The following is a 26,942-nucleotide window of genomic DNA, read 5'->3' on the forward strand; positions in this document are numbered from 1 at the left end:
CCCAAGTCGGCTAACAAACCCACAAATATAGAATAGAACTCCTCAACCTTCTTAAACCATCATCTCCTTCCCCTTCACCTTAGCAAAGGGAGCATTTTTTAGAGCAACTTCATCACCTCACTCCATACCTTAAGCATTACATTACAATGTTGGTTTTGACAATACAGGGCAAGCAGAGGCTATGATTAGGTGAATGAGATCCAGAGAGTGGAAGATGGAGGAGTTTTATCCACTAGCTATGTGTTCTTGTAAACATGAATTGATTATTGCAAGGATAGAGGTGTTACAAAACACTACACGGCTAAGTCATGCTCAACTTAGCCTTGCCATTGCTTTAATTTTCTAGGAAAGTCTCCAATTGAGAAAATTCGAGGCTGATACCCATCCAAGTTCCTAACAAGGGAGGATACGATTATGTTTCAAGTCTGTAGCTCAACCCATCGAGCAAGTAGATACTGTAGGTTCAGGAAGGCAATGAGCTGGGAGGGGAAGGACTAGTCTATTGCTACTTTTTCACACCTAAAACCAAAATGTCAAGTTGAGGATATATCACTAGTCTACTACATACGTAGCACAAGGATAAGTAGTAAGAGTGTTGTGTATGGGCGTTTTCTCACGTTTTTGCATGCGATCCTAACAAGACTGTTCTGTATACGAGATTTGTAGGATTGGGAATATTGAAACCAACAACGAGAAGTTGGGAATCATACAAGTAGACATAACACTATTCTTGAACAACTTGGATACGAAGGTTTCAATTCCAACTCATACAGATGTAGGAAAGTAGCAAAAGGATTGTAAAAAATGAATGTGGGTCAACGTTTGCTTGGGTGTAGCCAATCGCAAAACTATTTTCGGGCCATTTTGGGGCCGCAATGCGACGGGCGCTGGGTGAAATTTTGAATTTTGCACAGACCTGCGCTCTCACTGGAAATTTTTTCGATGTCATGATGTCGCACTTGCATAATAATGAGATGCAATCTATTTACTATGAACACCGATGTGCTCAACACATGGCAGCTCTACACTACATCATCCATCTCTACACTGCTTCATGCAGCATAGCCTCTAGCTTGACCATCATCGGACAGCCTTTTGCCATAGCTTTGCCACCTATCACTGGGCAGTGCGCCCATGCACATCATTAAAATTCACGGTTGGATTGGAGAGACCACTGCATTGGTTCTTGTCATAATAATGAGACGCAATCTATCATTCTGAACACCATCGTAACATAGTCTATTGCATGGTAATGAGTGATTAGAGGTGGTGGCGCCTAAGATTACCAACCACGTCTATGGTGGTGGCTAAGATTCCACCGAGAAAGCAGTTAATTATTACGAGGCACCGCAGTGGCCCACAATTCCTCACTTTCCAATTACCACCACCGGGGTTGCATGCATGATTACTACGAGTGTAGTAAATTATCAGTCATCATCACTAGGCTTACATGCTCAGTAGAGTACTAGAGTGCATGGTAAGGAGTGATTAGAGGTGATTAGGCTTCATGATGTGCTTTTATGGGGTAATTACTGCCTGGTGGTCCATGGCTCTCATCAGCCATGTTTTGGCCCGTAGGTTGGCAGTTAATTACCAGCCATCGCAATGGCCCGCAATTACTCACTTGCCAGTTACCACCACCGGGCTTGCATTCATGATTACTATGAGTGCAGTATATTACCAGTCACCAGGCTTGCATGGTCAATAGAGTACTAGAGTGCATGGTAATGAGTGATTATAGGTGCATGGTAATGAGTGATTAGAGGTGATTAGGCTTCATGATTTGCTTTTGTGGTAATTATTGCTCAGTGGTGGTCGCACTCATCAGCCACGTCTGTCTCCACCAGATGCTATTAATTACCAGCCACCGTAGTGGCCTGCTCACCCACCATTGGGTGTCTGCTTCATGATTACCAACCCGTCTGGGGTAGCACCTAAGATTCCACCACGGTGGCCTGCAATTAATATGGATGGAACCCCGGGCTCCAGCCACCACGTTGGCATTTGGCATTTTACTACATTGCTCTCATCTGCCCTTGCTTTGCTACTTTGCTCCACACACCCTCCAGCTCTACTTTGCTCCATGCTCCCTCCTCTAACTCTTGTCACTCATCTGCACCCCTACTCATCTGCTGTTCATCCACTCATCTTCACCATGCCTACTAACACCCCCCTCGATGGACTGTGATCCCAATGTTATCTGCCTTCTCATATAAGGTGATTGCGTTGCACTCACCTGGAGTAGAAATGCTGGCACTAGTGGGCATCCTTCATTCCCACGGTCGATTCCCCCCATATATGCATGTCACCACCTTAGATGACATGGTCACCTCTGGCCTCTTTATGTAGATGTTGACAAAGGCCTCAGCATTTTCACAACAGAGTACGGGGGGTTGTAATCTGAGTCCTGGCAATGTGCATGGTCTTCGTCCTCTCCATCATCTCCTCCATTGGCTCCCTAAAAAATTTTAATGCAACAAGCTAGGCTGGTGGCAATACTGAGTTGTACAAATTTCCTCTTGCTCAACGAGGCTCATAACCACTCAGCAATGGTTGGATGTAATCTTTTGTCTCAACGAGGCTCATAACCACTCACCAATGGTGGCTAGATGTAATCTTTTGGCCTCTATAATCTCTTTTTGTTCAATTTGAGGCTCTCAGTATGCACTATTGTTAACTATTATATTTTGAATGGTTATGGTCACGATGTAATCTTTTGGCCTTAAGGCGCTCAGCAATTGTTGAGTTTTTATAAATGTAAGATCCTTTATTCAATTTTTGCTCAGTATAAGTTGTTAATTTTTATATAACCTGTTATTGGATGTAGATGTAGATTGTAATCTCTTTTGCTAATTTTCATGCGATGAATTGTAGTTGATTATCTGGATGGCACCACTGGGCTTGCAGTCATCGCGGTGGCTCAGAATACTTTTGCCCTTATTTATATTTACTGCAACAAGGACTAAAAAACTAGTAAAGTAGGACTACAATTTCCTTAGTTTAGGACCAAAATAGCACTAAAATAGCTCCAACCCATCGTTGTGGTTGCATGGAGATACATCTAAAAAAATACAATTAAACTTTCAAAAAATGCAATTGACGATATGGCCCTTGAGGGGTCCCATCTAGGGGCAAGGGCCATATCAACATGCATTATACAATATTTAGGATGCCACTGGACAAATATGGCATGTCGATATGGCCCTTCCCCCTCGAGGGAATCCCTCATAAGGGCCATATCATCAATTGCATTTTGCTTGGTTGCATAAGGAAATACATTTTCCTTGGTACACAAATATATAACTCCAAGAACTAGTGCAGTGGCTTGTCATAGATCTCCTTCTATTTGCCAGCATAGTGGTCATCATAGAGCTCCTCCTATAATATGTAAAAATAGGTAAGGGAGCTATAAATCCAAGAACCAGCACGGTGGTCGCTCCAAGACAACCTTGAATTTTGGGCGATGATAGGTTGTCAGGCCAGAGACTGCTATGCTGAGGCGATGTTCAGAATGATAGATTGCGTCTGATTATTATGCCAAAAAACCAGCATACCGCGGTGGCTCTCACCTTGACAGCTACAAACTTAAGCCTTCGCATTCCATTCCCTTAACTATTTTGTCTTCTATCCCTCTCGACTGTTTCTTTTAGGCCTTGCACTCAGACTGCAAACTCAAGCCTCCACTATTCCATTTCCTTCACTGTTTCATTTTCTATCCCTCTTGACCATTTCTATCTCCCTTGCACTCTTCCTACAACTTCTATCCCCTCTTGTAATGGACCCTGCACAGTCCGGGAGCTCCTCACACAATCTTTCCTCCCCCTCTATAGGACAATGTGAGAGCCTCTCCTCCTTTGATCTTGAAATCGTGACATATGGGAGCTCCTCACTCGCTCTTCAAAAGCCCAATTTGGATGCTCTCAGCAACTTCACTAGGTTGGTGCAGGAGGTGAACGTGAAGAAGGGACAAATAGTTTATCAAGGTCAGAAGATTACCATCACTGAAAGCATGATTGAAAATGTGTTCGGCATTCTTGGAGGCAATTTGCAAGCACACTTCTTCGAGAAGTAGTGGAAGAGACAAGATATTATAGATGTATACCCCAACGCTCAGATTAGTAACGATGGTGGAGTCAAGCTTTCTAGCTTGCCAAGAAACCTCCAAGATGTGCTAAAGAAGACAATGCACTTATTTCCTGATACAAGAGGAACCGTGAAGTTATAGCAGGTTCAAGAAGCAGTAGAGCAACTGAAAGAACATGATGCATCTTTCTCAAGGGCGATCTCCAGGAGCGTGATAACCATAGCTAGCCTATAAGAGTGCATCTCAAGCTTGATGCAGCTTGCGGACATAGCTTTAAAAAAAGAAAAATTTTCAAAGACCCCCTATGAAAAGGAGTGCCTAATTGGGCTGTCCTACCAACCCCACCCTTGGAAAACAATAGCCTAAAATGTCTATTCATGCTCTAAACTTGGTGAAAAAAATTAGCCATAACTTCATAAAATGCTTATTTTTATGCATGCTACTTGTTAAATGTTGAAACAAACAAGATAGATGTGTAAATCATGCCTTGTCATTTGATTTGATATGCTGCATGACCCCATTTGGATTTCCCAATCAAAAGATATAGGCTGTCCAAGTTTTATGCTGCAATAGGCCGTGGTGGCGTGTTCTATTCTAGCATAAAAAGCTTTACCTTTATAGCTTTATCGGCAAGCTGAATAAGTATGAGATGCACTCATAAAAGACACTTCAAAAGGCAAAAATTTTACCTAGAACATGCCCCATTGGTGTGGCCTATTCTAGGTTAAAAAGTTTGCCTTTCCAAGTGCCTTTTGTGAGTGCATTTTAGTCTTCCAACAAATCATTAAAAATGGAATATTTTATACTAGAATAGGCCACGTCGACGTAGCCTATATCTTTTTATTGGAAAATCTAAATGGGGTCATGTAGCATATCAAAATCAAATGCAAGACATGATTTACACATAAATCATGTTTGTTTTAACATAATACAGTTACATGCATCAAATAAGCATTTTATGAAGTTAAAGCTAATTTTCTCCACCAAGTTTAGAGCATGATTGCTAATTTTAGGCTATTTTTTTTCAAGGGTGAGGTTAGTAGGATAGACCAATTAAGCATTCTATTTCAAAGGGTGAGGTTAGTAGGCTTTAGGCTATTTTTTTTCAAGGGTGAGGTTAGTAGGATAGCCCAATGGGGTTTTTGAAAAAAATTTCTTTTTTAAAGGTATGTTGGCAAGCTGCATCAAGCTCGAGATGCACTCTTACAAGCTAGCTACATGTAGGAAATGGAGAAATGCTCCATTTGAGAATGCTATCGAGGTTTGCGAGAATGAGGTCAGAGCATTTTCGCATACTAGCCATGCTGTGCAAGGCAAGATTCGAGCATTGTAAACTTGGTAGTGGAATATGAGAGCTTTTCATTGAGGTTCTTGGTTTGTGCCAAATTTTGGTCATGCTCTATGCCTTGCATGGCATTTTTGGTTGATATCTTGGAGTTTATTTCTATGATATATCGTAGCGCACAAGAATTAGAAGCACTCTCCATGGTGTATTGGAGTTTATTTTCATTGGAGTTCTTTGTTTACTTTTCTCTCTTGCTCTCTCTCTTCTCAATTAGCACTCATGCTTTTGCATTTGCATTTGTGGAGCACATAGGAGGAGACTCTTGATTGTGTATTCACCATGGATGAATCATGTAGTGTCAGTCTTGTGTGTTGTAAATGTGGGCATCTAGAGTTTGATGAGGTGGAATTACATCATGCTGAAATCACTTTCCGCACTAATTGCCACAAAAAGCACTCAATTCATTTTGGCGGGTTTCACTCGATTTCTTCTTCGCTCAAAAAATATCGCTTGGAGTCTAGGGGGTCACCTTGCGAAATGACCAAGCTTCTTATAGATAAAACAAGCATCTAGGAAATGACCAAACCTTACCTACTACACCAATGATAAATGGTATGAGGAGGAATTTCCCCAGTGTGGCCGCCAATCTCTAGCCAAAGAGGGAGGCCCAAAAATTCCACCCAGACTGGGCATTCCCTAAAAAGAAACTCGTCGATGCTGAAAGTAGCACTCCATGGGATGACCAGGAGAGATGCTCCTGCGAATAGAAATGACCTCAGGAGTATGTTGCTCCTGAATGCTTTTGAGACACAATGAACCAAGTAAAAACCTCTGCCCAAAAATCGGGCCACATATCCATTTGCAGGCATATCGCACTCAAAGGTGAGGAATTCTTCCAGTTTGTCCAAGCTAGGCACATGCCCTATGAAGAACAAATAAACTCCTCCTCTCGAAAGATGCTTGAGCTCAGGCCTAATGTCATCAACTTGGAGCTCACAAGCCAATCCATGCTTACGACTAGCTTCAAACCACGGTTTTGCTGGAGACCTCCTTTGGTCTCTGTGCCACCTCGGCCTGCAGTAGCTTCTTTGCTTCTTCTACCTTGAGAGGTGGAAAATCTACCTATGGCTTTTTTGTTGGAGTGTAAAAAGGATTCAGCAAATGAGGCAAAAGAGAGAGAGTATTCAAGAGAGACATGCCCAATGTATAGGCTCCAGTTACATCTAGTAGTGACATCACATGTGAGCTCAGTAGAGCATCTAGATCCACAAATCTTTCAATCAGTTCCATGATTCTCTCAAGCACACACCACACACCTAGATTCACTCAATCACACCTTTGACACCTATTCAAGCACACCATGTGTTCACACACTCACAACCTTAGACCTTAGTACTCTAGATCCCATTACATCAATTTATCCTTCATTCCCTCCCACAAATTGATAACCTCAACCCTAGTAGTAGTACATGGGAAACTTCATGGCTTTCCCACCTCTAGTGGCAACACACATGATCCACAACCTGGTACTCACTCTAGTTGCATCAGTAGTAGACTCATCGTCATTCCAACATGATCTCACTTTAACTTTGGTTTGTTGGTTTACAATTGGGAGATAGACAATGACTATGCATGGGAATACCCTTAGATCCAACAAGGTAACACATAAGACTAACAATCATTTGAGGGGGACATCCCAAGGTAGAGAACACTTATTGACCACACACACATAAATATTCCTAATTTGAAGATGTGAGGAAATACCCCCCTTTGATGGCATATCTTGTCCTTTTCCTCCTCCTCTTCCAAGCTACCATAGTGTGAGATTCATTGTCATTGGAGAGGTTCTTGGTGTAGCCAATCTTGTAACTCCTTTGCTCTTTGTCCTTCTCCACACTCTTTAATGAGAGAGTATTCAAGAGAGACAGGCCCAATATATAGGCTCCAGTTATTGTTAAATTACACGGCGCAACGAAACAGAAACTGAACAAAGAATAGAGAGTACATAGCAAACTGGAGATGAACAAAATTTTCCTTCAATACTGATGTAGTACAGATGATGGCTCCGTCCACTCATGTGCTCCCACAGTGGAGCTTAGATGGCGATCTAGACAGATACTAGGTGAAGAGCTACTAGCTGGAAGATCTGATCTGATACAATGGATTGGGAGGGTCGCCTCTTTATAGCTATGAGGGCAGTAGTCGGATCAATGTAGTCGATGGAGCCGACTAGTCAACCTAGTCGGTGGAGCCGACCAATCAACCTAGTCGGTGGAACCGACTAGTCATCCATGGAATAATCAAGGAATATTCCCTATACCTTCACTTGGGGGCTCTCACCCCTGAACCCCCACCAGGGGGGCTCTCACCCCTGAACCCCCACCAGGGGGGGCAGTGGACCCCCTGGGACCCCCCAGACCCCAGTGAGAGTAAGGGGCTCCCACACAATCAAGGCAATGTGCCTTGTTGTGCTACCAGCTTACCTACGCTGCATAGCCCATAGGCTAGACTCACATATATCACGTTTTTACCATCAACGGTCTAATTGATAGACCTCATCTGACATGCAATTCAGGATCCATCCAGTCTCCCGTGCTCACACATGGCTTCTCCTCATATGGGGGCCTTACAACTTGAGCACCTTGGACCACTGGTGGTTACCAGGAGGGTGGGGCATTGAGTATATCTATTAGTTACATCCAGTAGTGACATCACATGTGAGCTCAGTAGAGCATCTAGATCCACAAATCTCTCTCAATCACACACCACACACCTAGATTCACTCAATCACACCTACTGACACCTATCCAGGCACACCATGTGTTCACACACTCACAACCATAGACCTTAGGGCTCTAGATCCCATTACATCAATTTGTCCTTCATTTTTCACCACCACCTCCATGTAGGATGGGCATTTGACACGTTCTACAACTTCATCTCCATAGACCTCCTTGGGGGTAGTACCGACGATAGAGCCACCTTCAACACTCATCTCACTATGTATACCAAACTCACTACGTAACTCTCGGCAAGGCTTTTTTTAATAGTTTGAATCCACTTTACATCTAATATGATTGCAAAAATTATAGTTAGTTAGTTGGAAATAGAACGAGAGGGGTGGAAAGTATTTTAATTAATGTAAGGGTAATATTAATGAGGGAGCAAGTGGAGGCTCAACCCCTTCTCTTCTTTACACAAGGCCAAATATTGATTTACCCTTTTACGTAAAAGTCTATCTAGCCAGGATGTTAATGCACTGCAAGCACATACTTTGGAGCCATTCCTTTCGGTGGATTAACAAGCTAGCCTAATGGGGTTAATCCATGAGAATTGAATTTGTCAAATGCAAAACAAGGGTGCATGTATGCACAGAAGCACTTGGCTCCAACTTGTGGGTTTTATGGATCTTCAGACATTGTCGATTGTTTAGAAAGAAATAATAAAAAAGAAACGCTTTGAGGACTCACAAGATCCATTAGGTTTTGCCAAGGTTCTATAATTATTTGCAAAGCCACTGCCTTTATTTTAAAAAAAAACTATAATTTAAAAATGAAAGGTAAATTGGCGTTATTTTTCCTTGAAGGTTTCACGAATAATACTTGTAAAGTTTTGTTGTCAACTTTCTGGGGGTTTTTTTGGCTTTATTTTTATAAAACAGATCCAGTAGGCAACAATCTCTTCACCGGTAGGCATAAAGCCCTTTCAACATGAAAGCATATTTTTTTAATAGGTGAACCTGCTTTTCTGGCAAACGGCTTTTTAGATAGTAATTTTTATTCAAGCAACGGCTTGACAGGCGAATCGACTTTAGAGCCTTGCTCACAAACGAACACACGAGACCGGGATGAGTGACCGAAAAGCTTGAAATGACTTGAAGACTTGTAGCTGGTGGAAGCCAAGGAGTCGTTCTAGGGAGAGCTCAAGAACCCCTGAATTGATTTATAGCCATGTTGGAGGAGGTAAAAAGCACACACAAGCTAAAAGCTGAAAAGCCAACAACCATCTAAAAGTAGAGGTTAAGAATTTTAAAAATTCCTAATAAAAATATCTTAAAAACTAAGAACAAGCACAAAACTCCCACTCAACTCAATCCTAAAGCACTGTCTCCAGGAGAGCCAGTGCTAAGAAAAGCCCCTCCCTTCTAAATGATGGAATTGAATTAATTTGGTGAAATTAGAATAAGTGGATGAGAGGAATGGTGGAACTGAGTGAGATCCAAGGTGGGCCTAAGTGAACTTTATCTTTGAGTACTAGAAGATTGAGCTTGTAAATGTGGCAAAAGAGTGGGTGAAATAATGATGCTTTGAATGCTTGAAGAGAGTGTTTCCTTGGATGGGATCCTCTTACAACTCAAATCTAGGGATCTAAATTTTGGCTCCAAAGAGGAATATAACACCACTTGTCCTCAAGAGATAAGGCAATGGAACTTCTAGGGTTATGCCCAAACCTTTTTCTATTAATAACAATATTATAACATTTTTTTCATTGAAAACTTGTACACCTCTTGTTCTCTATTTCTGTAGAGTTAACAAAAAAAAGTCCCCCCTCCCACACCCACTCACACATACATGGCCACTACGAGGGACATGTTGTCTCAGGCCTTTGAGGCCTACACTGACAAGTAGCACAATGGGAATCGGTCGCTTAGGTGGGCAAGTGGCCAAATCGCATGAGCTCCCTCGTGTCCTCAATCAAAAAGGCCATTGTAAAGGTTGGGGTGGATCATATGTTTATATATATATATGCTCACCTACCCATCTAGGGGCACTCTTTCCGACCTAGCATGTAGGAGGCTTGAATGTGGGCTGCGGCCCTACCCCTGGGCTATTGTGGCTTTGAGGAGATGTTGAGACAAAGAGCTTCAATAGAAAGGAGTGAGCTTGAAAAGGTGGCAAAAGAGATTGGTGAAGAATGATGTTTTCAATGCTTGAAGAGAAGAGAATGTTTGGTGGATGACTCAAATCTAGGGACCTAAGGGTTGGTGCCATCTTGTGCCCAAACCTTTTTTCTATGAATGAGCTATTAAATTTTGATTTCTTAAAATAAAAACAAGGGGCACAAAAGTGGCGATGCCCAAACCTTTTTTTTATGAATGAGCTATTAAATTTTGATTTCTTAAAATAAAAACAAGGGGCACACACTTGTCTAGTGCACCGGCCGCAAAGTTGGGAGTATAACTCGAGTTGATCCGCTTTCAAAGGGCCTCTAATTAAAAACTTTGTAGTAGCTAGAGCTGTGCCCCTAACCCGAAAGAAAAGGCGTTTGGATGAGATGATGACACAAAAAGCTGCAAAACAATGGAGTGACACAAAAACTAATAGAAAAAGTACAAAGGAAAACATTACAAAACTACAAAAGGCTGTTCTCTTCTTCCTCCTCCTTTCTGAGCAGAAATGTGTGCTCGCATCACAACTCACTCAACCTTCCGTCTTCATCTTCCTCTTGCAACCACACACAGAATTCGCAGATCTCACAGATCTTTAACTGCGCAATTCCCTTTCATCCTTTACGGATTTTCCGCTTTGCCTCCTTTTGCCCGGAGAAACAATCGCTTGAGAAGCATTGCAATGGACAACATCATGTGCAGGTCTTTGGTCCATCACTCCGTCTTTGCCGAGAAGCCTCGGCCTCAAACCCTCGTTTCCTGACGCCGTAAGCACCGTGCCGCGATCGCGTTTTGACGAATTTTGGTTCACTGAGAAGGGAGAGAAATGGCGCAGAATGGCAAATTGGTCCCTCACCTCAATCAGAAAAGCACCTGGGAGCTCAACCTGACGGTCTTGCAACGTATGGATCACCATGTTGAGGAAATTCTGATCACCGCTGGTCATGTCACTCTTTACGAATTCGATGTTGACAAGTGCCAATGGGTGCGTTTTTGAACACTATTGTTTTGCAATCACTTATAGACGTGCACAGTTCATATTCGAAAACTGAAATCAGTTTTAGAGCTGCTACTTTCATCGCTAGTTTTAGTTTAGCGTTTGCAATGTTTGCGCTGGGTGAAGAACGGCTCCTTGTGTGTAAATGATGGTTAAAAGTTCTCGACACGATCTGCATTCCAGGATTTCATCCGATTTTGTCTTCATTCTCGAGCGTTTAGTTTCCGTCGTTCTACGATTTTATTAACACTACGTTTTGCGGCAGTAAAAATCTTTACTACTTTAACTAAAATGGCGTTTTAAAAGGTCGCTCCCCAGCTTAAGTCATGCTCCGAATAAATCACAAGGTATTGTCCGTGCCCTCTTGTCGATAAACAAACCCGCACAAACATATTAATTAGCCATTTTTAAAATGCTAAACCTTAGCTTCACCGTTGATAGCAAGATTGCTGTAGGCACTGGTCACCATGCTGCTGGGAGCCTCACTTTTCGTTACAAAGTTGGGCATTTGCGTGCTATTTGTTTCTATACATGGCAGATGCTCTCTGTATATTTTGCAAAAACAAAAGCGAAACAATCTGAAACAAAGGGTCACCTGCCTGCACAAAAGTCTCTCCTTTAATGCTATTGCTGTTAATAAATCATCAATCCCAAACAGATGGTAGCAAGCTTAACTGCCTGGACAAAAGGGAAATATCCCTGTTTTGCAACAAGCGGGTTTGGTTCTTGAATAATTTTTTATACTCTTCAGAACTGGGATATTATCTCCTCTGTTCATATTCCCCCTGCAAACTAGCTAGGGTTAATATAGAGGTTCAACCCCTGTCTGTGAGCCACTTTCAGTGGAACGTGGGGTTGTCCCTGCTATAGTTTGCATTTCTGAACTACGGATAGGTGGGCAGCCAAAGGTCCTGGATGCCATGCAGGAACCTTGCCATCCCAAGTAGCCATGCCTCCAGCAGGGACAGTAGGCACAGTTCTGCGGACAGCAGTCATCAATGCATGGCGGCCACATGGCAAGTGTGCTATGTCACCAGGGAGCCCAGGAGGGCTGCATACAGGTCGGCTAAGGACGACTGAGTTGTCCTAGTTTGCTGCAGATGCAGAGCAGCCACCAGCATTCGTGCATGAGCAGCCGCAGTAAAGAGTCGTCAGAGTCAGCAAGCAACCATGAAGGTGTCTCTAGGACACACCACCCAAGGGCCATTGTGCAGCAGAGCAGGATATTTACGTTGATACCATTCTTTGGGGTTTGATCGAGGAAGGGCCATAGGGAAGCCATTGGGAAAGGACCCAGCCCATAAATATTCAAAGGAACAAATTGTGGTAGGATATGTCTGGGTTCACCCCTGAGTATTAATGCAACCGCAATAAATATTCTGTTTTAAGAGAGGGGGGGAGGCTGCAACCCTCGTACATCTTGGATGCTTTATTATTAGCATCTGCAAGTCTTCCTCTGCCATCAGAAGAAGTATGACTAAAGTGCTAACCTACAGATCGACGGGAGGAATATATGGTTGATGCTTTTAAAGCATATTTGATGGATAAGGGCATTAAGCATTAGGGTACAATGCCATACACACCTCAGCGAAATGTTGTTGCTGAGGCATATTTGATGTAGGTGGCCAGATGCATAGTCGAAGGGAAGGGGTTTGCCACACAAGTTCTGGATGGAGGTACATGTTCTGAAGGGATACCCCACAAAGCTTTAAAGAACATCACCGCTTTTTAAGGCATGGTATTACAGGAAACCCAAACTGGAGGATGAGAGGCAAATTGGATGATAAAGCTGTCAAGTGCATTTTGTTGGCTATAGTAATGAGAGTAAAGGTTACAGCCTCTACAATCCTTTGACACAAAGGACTCTTGTTAGTCGAGATGCGGTGTTTGCTGAAAACTCAGATCAGTCCATGACAGAGTATGAAAAACAGCTACAAACAGTTTCACATGATGTGTTTGACGAGGTGCTCTCACTGATAGTCGACAGCAATTCAAAACAACCTTCAGAAATTCAGCAAATACAGCATGAACAGCAGTATGTGAATGCTACAATCCTTTGACACAAAGGACTCTTGTTAGTCGAGATGCGGTGTTTGCTGAAAACTCAGATCATCCATGACAGAGTTTGAAAAACAGCTACAAACAGTTTCACACGATGTGTTTGACGAGGTGCTCTCACTGATAGTTGACAGCAATTCAAAACAACCTTCAGAAAATTAGCAAATACAGCATGAACAGCAGTATGTGAATGCACTAGATCATGTCAATGATGAACCGGATATTAAGAATGATGTGGAACAAATCACCAGGGAAGAGAGAACAGCAACTCAGGAAGCTAGATCTGTCCCGAGGTGGCAAGATTCAAACTCTTGAGGAGAGTAAGCTCACAACTCCTCTCACTCGCCTGAAAAGGGTGGAATCTTAAAAGTTTAGGTGATGCACATTTGTGCTTTGCCTTTTGGGACAGAGAGGGTTACAAGGTGAAAATAAAATATGAGTACCATTGACAGGTACAAGACAAGGCTAGTTGCTAAAGGCTATTCCTAGCAAAAGGGGATAGATTATGAGACCTTTGCCTCCATTTCCAAGATGACAACCATCAGGTATGATAGCATTGGCCACTCATTTCGGTTGGAAAGTGCATCATTGGACATCAAGACCTCTTTCCTTAGTGGGGGCTTGCATGTGGAAGTGTATGTAACCAAGTCCATTGGATTTGTAATGCCTGGACAGGAAGGTAGAGTCTGTAAGCTGCAAAAAGCATTGTATGGTCTCAAACGAGTTCCACGGTTTTGTATGAAAAGTAACAGGCTTATTTAACTAGCTAGGGTTTGAAGAATAGTCCAACTGAAAAGCACCCTCAATGTCAAGAGAAAAGGGATTTGATCATACTCATCCTTTATGTGGATGATATCCTGCTCACAGGCAGCAATGAGGATAGAATTGCAGAATTCAAGACTAATCTTGAAGCCTCGTTTGAGATGTCAATTTTGGGACAGTTTTTTTTTTTGCGCAAAAAGTAGTGCTAGTTATATTACTTGAAAGCGAGAGTACAAGAAGGCCTGAAGGCCAGCGGGCTGTAATCACAAAACGGATTCAGCCCGAGAAGTCAAAATGCTAAATACAAGCCTCCTAGGGCATAATCGTCGGAGAGTGGACAAACAGCCACGGTGGAGGGGCGTAATGCCACTGAAGACTCTGAGTGGAGTGCTGGAAGAATAACTCCCGGTGGTCCCAGTCGCAAAGGAGACGTCGTCTCTTTTCCTTCCCTGCCCGGGACTCTCCCTGAATCTGATCCCACTGACCCTTGAGCGTGTGAATGATCGTGCTCCAGATATCTGCGAGGGTCTGGGTGGTAGAAGAAGTCTGAGCTCCTACAGTCTGCGCGCATCTGGAAGTCCAGATATGCCAGCCTGTGATGGTCCCTATGATCTCCCAAACTGGGTGCCGAGGCATCGCTCCTGCATCTGTCTCTGTCAAATGCCATGGGAAGCTGTCCATGTATGCCCAAGTGGCCTGCGTGATGAAAAAGACGGGATCCTGTCTAGAGAACTCATAGGCCAAGTGGTGTCCCGGCTCAATGCTGCACCAACAAACGGCTCCCCAAGTGATCGGTCCTAGCTCGGGTGTAGCCCTAGCTAAGATCCCCATGATTCCCTTTCAAACCGTCTGCGCATGCGAGCAGCTCCAAAGGCAATGCTTCAGGGACTCCTCCTCCAGAAGACACATCTGGCAATGCCCCTCCTGCCCCATCTGTCTCAGCTAGCTACCAACTGGAAGCCCCTTGTGTGCCACCATCCAAAGGAAGTAGGAGATCTTCCTCGGACGCCAACTAGCCCAAAGAGTCTTCTAGAAAGTGCGAAGAAAGACCAAGGATATCCCCTGGGCATACCACCTATGTGCCTGTGTGGGTAGCCCACGCTGGAGAGCCCCAAGAGCACGCCGACCCGTGCGTGCACTGTAAGAAAAGAAGGGGGTAGGGTTCTCTGAGGTTTCCGACGGTGGCCAAAGCCACTCCCCTGGGATTTTGGGACAGTTGCATTATTGCATTATCATGAAACAATCCAAGTATATACTAGGGCTGCTACACAGGTTCAGGATGTAGAATTGTAAGTCAAGTTCAACTTTGATTGAACCTGGGCTTAAGCTATCAATGTAGGACGGCAGTGAATCTTTTGATGCCACTCTATACAGCTAGGCTCTTGGCTCCCTCATTTACCTATGCAACACACATCCTGACATATAGGTTGGGGTCTCACAGGTGAGCAGGCATATACACAGCCCTAAGACCATGGACTGGTGTGTAGTTGAGCATATTTTCAGGCACTTGCAGGGTACCCAGCATCTTGTATTGTTCTATGCTAGGGGGTGACTGTTAGTTTGATACACTCAATGATTTAGATTGGGCTGGCAACTATGATTGTAGGCAGTCCACAGGTGAAAACTGTTTCTTTCTTGGCAGCTCATGCATATCTTGGTTGAGCAAGAAGTAATCCACTATGGCCACCTCCTCATGTGACGATGAGAACAGGGAAGCCTTCACAAACAACAATTGAGTTTGTATGGCTTAGGGGATCTTCATGAAAGTTTACAGTCTCACCCAGTCCTATCCTCGCTAACAGTCAGAGTGCTATTGTAGTAGCACGGAATATTGTGTTTCATGCATTCATGAAACACCTTGAGATACACTATCACTATGTCAAGGAGATATTACATGTAGGAGAGATCAGCCTGACCTATTTTCCTACGCATGACATTGTTGCAGATCTTTCGCCAAGGCATGATCTAGAGAAAATATCGAAGCTTTTCACTTTCCTGACTGATCTACTTTCTAGTACATGCTCACACTGCCACTAGAGGAGGGATGGTATGAGCCCCTCTTGGGGGAAAATTTACCTCCAATTAGGAGGGTTTCCCCCCCCCAATTTGTTCCCCCTTATGTTAGAAAGTACATAACCTCATTTTGGAGTTGTGCATCATAACCTTTTGACATTTCGTACAGCACTTCAGCTTTCTTGTGCCCTCCATAACTAGCCCTCCATAACTATTTTGGTCTACTCCACTCTCTATCTTCCTCTAGCTCAAAACCTTACAAAAGGGTTCAACGTTTGGACCTAACCCCATCATTAATGCCAACTCATGCTATGACCTTGGGGTCATAACATTTCTCCCACCACAAAACAACCTATATTCTAGGGAGTTTTGGACTAGGAAACCAGGAAATTGTTGCCGCACAGACAAGACACTCCCTCAAGAGTTGTCATCACTAGATCTTTCATTCCATTTGATAAGAAGTTCAGGGACCACCCTATTTCTGAGGCCTATAATCCTGAATCGCTTTTGGTTCATGGGGAATATATGCCGACAGATCTTGTAATTAGACAAATTCCTCTATTGAAACTAAATTATCAGCCTCACTTAATCTCCTCTTTAGGTGATTTACATGGAAAACTGGATTACCTTTACATCAGGTGGTATTTCCAACTCATAAGCTGCATGATTTATTACAACCTTGAAAGGTCTGCAATAACGAGTTGATATCTTTTAAACTTGACCAATTCGTAAAGCTCTAGAATCTTTTGGGATTCTGAGATAAACAAAGTGGCTTTCTTCAATAACTCAAGGTGAGCATGTCTGATTTGCATAAAATTGAGCTCTATCCTAAGCTGTGCGAATGTTTTCCTTTACTAAATTGCAAAAAAATCAGCAGCCACTCGTACTTTTATGTTTTGCAACCAATAGTCCACAGAGCCTTAGGTTGGAATCGATACATAAAGACAAATGGACTTAGCTTAGTGGCTGTATGTTTTGCACAATTATATGCAAACTTAGCCATGGGAAGATGCTGTTCCCAATTGGATTGCTTTTGTGAGACATACACGAAGCATATCCTCAAGGATTTGATTAACTCATTCCATTTGTTCATCTGAATTAAGATGTTTTGATGAACTCATGCTGAGCTTAGTGATTTAGGATCACGATCACTGACAATCTTAGCCGAATGCCCATAAGGATTAAACAAATTCTGTACAATTACCTGTGCAGTAGAAATTGTTGTCTTTGTTGACCATCTTGGCCAGTCTATCCATGACCACCCATATGGCGTCATGTCCATGTTTTGTTTGCAGCAATCCAATAATAAAATCCATGGAAATGCTTTTCCCATTTCTAACTGGGATTTCCAATGGATGCAGCAAGCCGCCCCATTGTCTTTGTTAGAGAAAACGATTGCTTGCTACAGCCAACCCTTACGCAGTGGAATAAAGAAAGTCTTGAGATCTCACAACGAAAAGTTGGATGCCAACTCACTCCGTGAGCTTATAGAGAGAATACACAGAGATATTCAGCCAAAGAAATCTCATAAATAGAGGTGATGCCCAAGCACAAAATTTAGCAAAAAATGTGACGACACCATCGGCAAACATAGGCTGCAGAGTTCTCCTAGATCACCAAGCACTCCTCAAAATCTGCTCACAAGTTATCTGTAGACGAAGCTCCCTCTGTTGCACCACCTTACACTCTCCTACAGTGTGTAGTTCTGCACCAAGGTGTGCTCTAGATGTGGACTATAGGTGTGGATCCCTTGATCCCTCCTTTCTTCACCCTGAACTGTGGCGTGCAGGCTGGGACTGCTGTAAACTGCATGGATCCCTGGAGTGGGCCCTATCTATAAGTGATAAGCCTCTTCCAAACTGACCAATTGGAGTGTGATTGGAAGATGCATAGGGGGGAGCCATTGGCATTTTGGCAAGTAACATGATGTCAGACCACTCACTCACTGATTGTTCTTCACCTCGAGCAGCCTGGTCAAGGTCTATACAAGAAAGGGGTCCGTATTCCAAATGCCTTGTTCCAGGAGGAGGTACAACAGGGGCTCAGAGAAATTCGGCGCCTGCCCAAAATCCCACCGGAGGGAGTTTGGGCCGTGCAGATAGGAGACTGATTCAGAGCAGCGAGGAGCTTCAATCTCAGGCTGTCCGCCGGCATCACCTCCTCTAGGCGCATGAGAGAGCCTTGAGACGGGGCCTAGCTTCCATTGTGGACTGCCAAGCCCAGTCTGAATCACTGTAAGCATGTAGGTGAAAGTCGCACGCCTGGGAAAGAGCAAGCCAAGAGACTGGGTGCCCTGTAAACATTGAAATACAGCCTGCCAATGTGAAGTCTTTGGGCTGTGCATAAACTTGCTCAACTGGGACACTACATATTGAATGTTAGGACTTGTGTTGCATAAATAAGGCATCCTGCTGCCTGGCTGTAAACAGAGGCATCAAAAGGTTCTACTAGCATCATGAACGGACAGCTTAGGTCCTTTCTTCATAGGAGTAGGGATGGCCTTGCAATTCTGAAATTTGAACTGTTCGAGGAGCTTACAAATATACTTGGACTGCAACAGTCCAATACCTCTTATCATCCTGTATAAGCTGGATGCCCGAATAGTAGTGAAGCAACCCGCTGTAATTCAGCCTTACAATCTGCAATTTTTGCAGCATTAGTACCTGTGAGCAGCATGTCATCAACATAGAGAACAATGATGAGCAAATCCCCCCTTCCTTCATGACATAGAGGGTGCTCTCATGTGGACTATTTTGCATTCCTTGGCTGGTCAAAAAGGCATCTATCTTTGCATTCAAAGCTCGAGGAGCTTGCTTCAAACCATACAAGACCTTTCTCAGGTTGCTACTTTGGCTTCCTTGCCAGGTTCCACAAATCCAACGGGCTGAGAAACATAGACCTCCTAGGTTTTGCCCCTCCATTTTTGTAGGTGGTAGTGGTCTGTTCCTGAAATCCCATGACTAAGCAACATTCTCCATCCCTCACCACAAAGTCTGAATATATGCACCACTTTTCGATGTGTGCTATGAACAGGCGCCCTAGGTCTGCATACTTTGTCTCAGTGGGACATGGCATCGTCACTAAGAAGAGTTCCTCGGCTACCACATTGGCAGAGGTTGTGTTAGACTGGCCCTCCTTTGCTTGGTCAACCTTCTTCTTTTGTCTAGGCATGTTACAAGAATCATGTCTTCTGGTTCTTCCTCCTCTTGTCACCATCAAAAGAGTCCCCTCCGTCATTCTTGGCATCCTTCTTCTTCAATTGTTTCCCTTTTCCCATCTTCTTTTGGCTATGAGAGCCTTCTTGTAGCTATCGTCAATTTTGTTGTATAGCTTCACTTGGGCTTCTTCCTGAAGCAACGGTGATCCAATTCCTTGAACGTGATTGGCCTTGTCGGTTCTCTAGTGGTGAGAGTTGCCACCCACCCTTGGTAGCCCCTCATAAGCTTGCTGGCCAAAAGCATGGCCAAGTGATTACTATCCACATTGTGACCAATTGCTGTGAGTCAATCCATGAGAATCTTCACTTGTGCAAGGAAGTCATGGGTGTTTAACATATGATGTGGGGAGAGTGAAAGAGATTAAGTTTTAAGTGTTTGTCTCCTTTCTTATAACTGCTGATGTTTTCTTTTGCAGAGCCGGAAGGATGTAGAAGGGTCACTTTTTGTTGTGAAAAGGTGAGTTTTCCAGGCCTTCACACTACAAAATTGATTAGTGGCATTGGTTTTGGAATGTCTGACCTGAAGAAGGTTTTCGCAGGAGAACAAAGCCTCGTTTTCAGTTTATTGTCATGAATCGACGGAGCACGGGTATGTGCTGTTAAGTTTCAATTGATTTCTTACATTTTGGTTGGATTGTTACAGTAGGGGCTAGCCCTGACTTATCATTAACAAACCTTACCATTTCTTAAAAGGACAGTAGCGATGTTCCCTTATAGCTAGTCTCATTGGATACTCAAGACTGCTTAATGTGTCCTTATTATATCTTCTCTATGGGGTTTCGTGCTCAGTATAGTCATATTGACTTCGCAAAGGCTGCCGCTGCTTCTTTTTTAAACGTATGCAATGCCTTTTTGTATAAGCTGTTGTGGGATCAAGAGTGACCACTTCTTTTTGTAGTTTGAGACTATTCCCGGATCCCAAACATGTACTGAAAAGATGTGATAAAAACAATAAGCTGAACTCATGACTTGCTCTTTATAAATACATGGCTCGTCCCCCACGATTAGCACCGCGCCCTTCTGACTGCTGATTTGTATGTTGGGTTTTCAAGCATTAATAGAAAGCTCTTTTCTCTGGAAATTAAATAAATAAATACCTGGCTCAAGTAAATGAGTTACAAAATTGAAGAAAATATGAAACATCTTGACAGAAGATATAGATTCTGATATATATATTGATTGCCCGGTATGTTATGATTTCAAGCAGAGAATTTGGTGGAGGATTTGCTTGATGATTTTGAGTACGAAGTGCAGCTACCATATCTTCTCTATCGCAATGCAGCTCAGGAGGTTAATGGCATTTGGTTTTATAACTCTCGGGAGTGTGAAGAGGTTGCAAAGTTATTTTCAAGGTTTTGACCTGCTCAATCTTCCCTGGGTCCTTTCACACACATAGACACGCACGTGCATACACACACACACAGAATTATCAAAGGTTTTCTCTTTTAATAGTGACCCTACAAGTGAGCTGTTTAAATAAGACTAGCTTATGGTCCAATGTATTTAGCAAAATGTGCTTATTCTTGTCATGGAAAACTTGTAGCTAATGTTAACTAACAATATGTTTGTAACATGTGACTGATACGCAAAAAATTTTTAAACTGTTGACATCATTATAAGCTTTATCATTAAAATTGTCCAGAGTGTGAAGAGGTTGTGAAAAATGTTTCTAAGGTTTTGGTTCCCTGGTTGTCTAACGTTCATATCTTTATCAAGAGTTATCAAAGCTTTCCATAGTTTCCTATTCTCTCTGTGGAATTATCCAAGATATGGCCTTTTTGTGATGAGGGAAGTTCACTCTAGCTTAGCCATGCGCAGTACAGCTTTCCCTTTATTTATACAGAGACTGGATTGTCTCAAAGTAATAAATACTTTTAAATGTTCTTTGTGTTCAACAAGACTTTTGTTGTAAACTAATATATCGTCAATAAAGTGTACTACAAACGTCGCTATATACGAGCGTAGTAAGTCATTCATCAGCATGGCGAATGTTGCCGGAGCATTGGTAAACCCGGATGGCATTATCAAGACTCATAGTGACGAAACCTGCTCCTAAAAAGTAGCCTTGCACACATCCTTACAGCACCATGTAGTGCAACAGATCATCTATTATTGCCATCGGCAGATATCTGTGCCTAATATTCCCTTGGTAGTTGATACACAACCGAAAGGTATCATAAGCCTTTGCACCTTAGCTTTTCTAGTAAAGCTCAGCTTATATCGGTCTATTCACAGTTCTGCCCTTGGAATAAGTTCAATCTTATATTGAATATTTCTTTGTGGGGGTAATCTGTAAGGTAACTCATCTCTAAAACTCAGTATCTGACCGGCTAATAAGGCCATCCCCCAGGAATCTGTTGGTGCATCCACACACAACTCAGTAGATCAGAGCAAAGAAATAAAACTCACCTTGAGTTTTGCGAACCTCCATAGTCAAAATCAAAGGACCTTGAGAGGAAGATCCTTCTCACCTCGAAGAATATAAAATACACCACCAAATTCAAATTTGTAAATGTGCTTCTGCCAATCCACCTCAGGATTTTTCTTGGAGTGCCATGCCATTCCAAGTGCTACATTTGCATAAGCAAGCCCGACAATTTCAAAAGCCAGCTCTCTTGCATATGCTTGGATGCATAGCTCTTGCTGTGTGACCCTTTGGTCCCACACCTTAGTTAGACTTCCATTGGCCATCCAAACTGAGCTTCTTGTTTTATAAAAAATAAAAAATCTATAACATGTCTAGTTACCAAACCTGTTTGTAGGCCCACTGTCCAACCATCTACTCTACTCTAATCTCCCTGCTTCGAAGGTCTTCCCCGCAAATCTATCAGGTTTAAACCTTATGCTTCACTTCCACTTCCACTAACACTTCTCAGCGATGTGAAAATTTAGATATGCCTGGGTGACAATTAAAGTCCCCCTCTTCTAGCAGCTAGGCTGTGATGAATTTCCAAATAAATACATTCGCTAACCTGTTCATTGTTGCACCGCTCAAGACTCTTCTTCCGGTCATCCACAGTTCAGTGGTTAATTAAACTACATATCAAGCAACCTGCTAACCTAGAGCCCTGATGTATTTATGCGTTATGCGTTCCAACGCTCCTGCTCAATAAAGTCCTCTGCTCAATAGAGTCTCAACTAGTTAACAAAGAGAGTAGTCCTTCTTGCACCAACTGTATTCAAGGCATCATTGATGACTCCAGAGAACCTGTTTGGCTAAAAATTGTCAGATAAAACAAATTGCTGCTAGCTGCAAAGCCCCCTTCTTATAACACTATCAATCTGTTATGCATCATGCTACCGGTGCTGTGTGTCATGCCACCAGTGCATTAATTCTTGCCCGCAACGTCAACAACATGAACTTCTTTGTTTGCGTAGACCTTCGTCGCTGCTGTCAACACATGTGCATCAACCATACATAGGCTTCACAAAGCCGATTTATGAACACATTAACATGCTAAACTAAAGAGCTTAAGAACTATATATAAAACTCAAAACGGAAATTGAAAGCTGAAAGCTGAGTATAGAAGCCGAAACTCGGCACCGTAGTGGCTCTCTGGTGGGCTGCGAGAATATCCCGAACTTGCGTCTGTTGAGCTGTCTCACGTTGTGGTAGAGGACGTGGTCTCCTCGATCTTTGGATCCGATGGGCAATATCAAGAGTGATGCCTCATCTCTGGCGGTCCGCTTTGAGGAGAGTTGAGATAGGCATATTCTCAATCGTATGTGTGCCTAGCTACTCTCCACGTTGTGTGTGGTCTTTGCGTCCCTCGCACAATAGTATCGTGCTGGCTCTCTCTGCTGATCCATGCTGCCCTCATATCAGCTAACTCCTCCTCCTCCTCCACGTCACTGTGTCCTGGAGCTGACTGAGATGCAGAGTAATCTGTGACATGCCTCTGTGCTTGATCTACCTCAATGGCTTGTTGTGCCATCACCTCATCATGTTTGGCTATGTCGACCCATTTGGACATCTCCTCGATGGCAGATTGCATGCTTGCAATTTGTGCCTCCACAACTGGGGTGCTCCCTGGGATTGTGCGTATAGTGACCTCCTATCAGAGGTGTGAGATCTCCTGTCTGAGTCCCTGAATAAGATCAGCCTGGTCTCGGATAGCCTGAGCCTGCTCCTGTATGAGACACGCTTGCTCCTGGGTGAAGCGTGTCTGCTCCTGTGCGAAGCGTGACAACTCCATCTTGCACTCTCGGATACTATGTACCTCCATCAACAAGTTCTTTGAAGCCTCTGATGGGTCAGCTCGTCCGTGCCGTAGTGGGAACTGAAAAGACTGTGGCATGTAAGTGTGAGGATGAGATTGGAGGCTGGGTGATGACTAGGTGAGATGGGTGCGATATGGAGATGACAGTGGCATGGATGAGGAGATCCCAGCAGGGTGTGGGAACGTGGGCGGACTGAGAGGTAGAGAGGAGAGAAAGGTCAAGGCGTAGTGCGGAACAGTGTATGACTCCTCCAAAGTAGGTGTCATAATCGGTGAGAGAACTGTAGCAGGAGACGAAGGGAGAGATGGAAGAGATGATGTCAGTGACAACCCCTCTATCCTAAGGTAGGGTGGAGCAATCGATGTCATGGATATGGGTATATCACTGCCAGCAGTTGTAGTTGTGGATGTAGAGGCTGTGGATGGAACTGGAGCTGAAACTGAAATTGAGGCTGGCGCTGAAGCTGAAACTGAGGCTGGCGCTGAAGCTGAAACTGAGGCTGGTGCTGAAGCTGAGGATGAGGATGTCGCTGAGACTGAAGCTGAAAGTGAAGCTGAAGTTGAAGCTGAATTTGAGGCTGAGGTGGACCCCGCCTTTGCTTTGCTGTCAACTCCAAGTCCACTTCAATTGTAGCGTGTGTTCACATCCTCGAGTTTCATTTGTGTTTGTTTCTTGGTTTTGACGTCGTCTTTCTTGGCGGCATTATCCATATCTTTGCCACCTTTCCCCATTCTTTTGGCTGATCCCGTGTTCGGTGCAGGTGTTAGTGCAAGAGCGGGAGCATGAACCCCCTCCCATGGTGGGAGGCACACCCAGTCCTGGGGGCTGAAAAAGAAGGGGAAGTGAGAGGCTATGGGAGAGCTTGACGGACGGGGCTGCAAGTCGAGGCGGAGGGAGCGGGGTAGAGCTGCAGCGTAGGGGGGGCCCTGTGGACAGGCAGCAAGCAAGAGTGGAGGGCCGGGGGCTGGAGTGGAATGGCGAAGGGGCAGGGCGGGGAGGCCGTAGGCTGGAGTGAGCAGGGGGGAGAGCAGGGGGGTTGGAAGCGGGTAGGGAGGGCTGTGGGTGGAAGGCGCAGCAAGGCTGAGGGGCGGGGCTGCAGGAGGGTGCGCAGCCAGGCAGAGTTGCGCTGTGGGGTGGAGGCACCACAAGGCAGAAGGCGGCTGTGGGTGGAGGAGCCACCAAGGAGGGTGGAGATGGAGCAGCGAGCAGGGAGGTGGAGCGGTGAGCAGAGGGGGTGGCCGAGGTGCACGCAGAGGGGTGGAGCAGTGGGCAGTGAGCAGGGAGCAAGGGCAGAGAGTGGAGCAAGGCGGAGCAGGGCAGAGGGCGGAAGGGAGGCTAGGGGGAGCAGAACTAGGCGGGGAGAGAGAGAGAGAGAGAGAGAGAGAGAGAGAGAGAGAGAGAGAGAGATGATCATATTATGGTCTGATATGATTTTCATAAAGTCCGTGTGAGACCCTTCACTATCAACTAATAGTGATCCTTTACATCCAATGAGAAAATATTACGAACTTGCTATATAGTGAGTATTTGTTGGGCTAGCTTGTGTGCTATCCGAGTACCTTGTTGTGGTTCCAATACCTCTTTCAAGTAGCTTCCTAGTTTTTTGGCTGGCTTCTCCAGCAGATTTTTCAAATGATTTGTGCACTCCCATAATCTTATCTGACATGCCGCTCATTTTCTACCTCCCCTGTGGGGCAGATTTTGCAGGTCCTTTCTTCTCTGGGGGTCCTAGATCTTGCCCACCTACCCCTCTCCTCCTCGAGATCATGTGAACTAGTTCTGATTTTGCAGATTAGATGTCTTTTAAATATTGGTATTGTTAGAAATCAAGAGGGAATGAATCACTCAAACCTCCACCCAAGATCTCTTCAACTCTTACACACACTCAACTCAGATAGATGATCACAGATGCAACAAACACTCTCTCAGAAATAAATATGGACGGAGAGAGAAAGAGAGTATATTCATCCACCAGATGGGCTCCAAGGGAGCAGTACAAAACACAGCAAAGTGCTGGAGAATATTGATGGACTCTCTCTCTCACCAACTGCTCCAGATCTGAGTGCTCAACACAGCCTTGGAGAGGGGCTTTCAGTCTTGCACTGGATGCTGGAATGAATGGAGGAGTAGGCCTTTTATAGGCACTGCCCAGGCCCCTTGAGTTGACCGACCAGCAGGGTCGGTACCCTGTCTGGTGGCCGACCACATGGGCCCTAGAAAATCTACCAGGGTTGGCCCTGGTCGGGCCGACTTGGCCAGCCACAGGCCCTTATTTAAGGGCGCCCTGGGCGGCCAGTCAATGCTGCTCCTGGTGCCTCTGTGTGAGGCCTAGAGCCCCTTTATTCCTGCTGTTGCAGACTGCAACTAGCCCGTGTGCTGGTTGCCTATGATGCCGGCCTGAGTCTCTCTCTCTCCCCAGCCCTCCTACCTCTCACTGCCCCTTGTCCCCTCAAATCGGGGGCTCACAGGTGGGCACAGTGAGTTTCTAACAGGTATGTCTTCCCCGAGGTATTTCTGCATTCCATAGCTTGCCCATTGAATTAATTTCCTGTTTCCGGGTTTTGCCATAGTTTCTGCATTTTCTGAATCACTATTTCTCTGATTTCACATGCATCTTTTGGTATATCAGCAGCTGTTATACCCCATGATTCCATCCACTTCATTCTCTCTCTATGCCAACCCGTGATTTGCATAGCTTCATCGCTTTGTGTGGTATCCTAGTGGCATCCATCTTCTTGAGGTTAGCCATGATTTGATATAATGCTTCCCCTTCTAAGGGTATCATACCTACTTCAGCCATTAGGATTGGGTAGGGTGTCTGTGCCTTAACCCCTAACTCCCCTATAAGGAAATGTTTATGGAAAGTTTATGTTCTTTCCCAGTTAATTCTAGAGAGAGAGAGAGAGAGAGAGAGAGAGAGAGAGAGATTCTTGTGTGATTAATTTTGTCCTCCGATTTTTATTTACTCTTATCCACCTTCATTTTACTCATCTTGGGAGTGTTGGACCTTTGTTACACAGGATAACAACTGCTTATTCCAAGACTCCTTCAAAGAGAAAGGTGTTCTCTCCTCAAAGGTTAATCTTGACACCATTCTTTGCCTTGTTGAAGTTTCTAGAGATTGAAGTTTGTCGACAGGTTATGTTGCATGAGAGATTGGTTGATTGATTTTTTCATCACTTGCAAAGTCTAAAGAAGCACACAAAATTGGTATGAACTTGTGTGCATGTATTTGCACGCGCGCGAGAGAGAGAGAGAGAGAGAGAGAGAGAGAGAGAGAGATTCTATTAATGTCCATGGAAGACCAAAAGGTCTATGGGACATCAAATAAAGCAGCTAGTACGTTTGTTTAGGGATGGTGCATGGCAGCTTCCAAGGAGTGCAGAAGCAACTCCAAGTTATTTACAGTACCTACAT

At 44.1% G+C, this 26,942-nt stretch overlaps 1 protein-coding gene across 2 annotated transcripts in view; it reads left to right on the forward strand.

Moving 5' to 3' along the window:
* Positions 1–10,624: 10,624 nt before the first annotated feature.
* Positions 10,625–26,942, forward strand: part of LOC147891560 (mRNA-decapping enzyme-like protein) — a 37,187-nt gene continuing 20,869 nt past the window's right edge. Inside the window, exons 1-5 of one of the 2 annotated variants that reach the window (XM_087388201.1) lie at positions 10,625–11,242; positions 19,721–19,761; positions 19,844–19,893; positions 20,512–20,656; positions 26,546–26,602. In XM_087388201.1, the coding sequence (XP_087244327.1) occupies positions 11,084–11,242; positions 19,721–19,761; positions 19,844–19,893; positions 20,512–20,656; positions 26,546–26,602 (452 nt within the window). In that variant the 5' untranslated portion in view covers positions 10,625–11,083. The remainder of the gene's footprint in view (positions 11,243–19,720; positions 19,762–19,843; positions 19,894–20,511; positions 20,657–26,545; positions 26,603–26,942) is intronic. The other variant, XM_087388200.1, reaches the window with a different exon arrangement.

This window comes from Dipteris shenzhenensis, chromosome 17, assembly GCF_047967505.1.
Source record: "Dipteris shenzhenensis isolate YYH24624 ecotype China chromosome 17, Dip_SZ_1.0, whole genome shotgun sequence".
In the NCBI taxonomy this organism is placed as follows: domain Eukaryota; kingdom Viridiplantae; phylum Streptophyta; class Polypodiopsida; order Gleicheniales; family Dipteridaceae; genus Dipteris; species Dipteris shenzhenensis.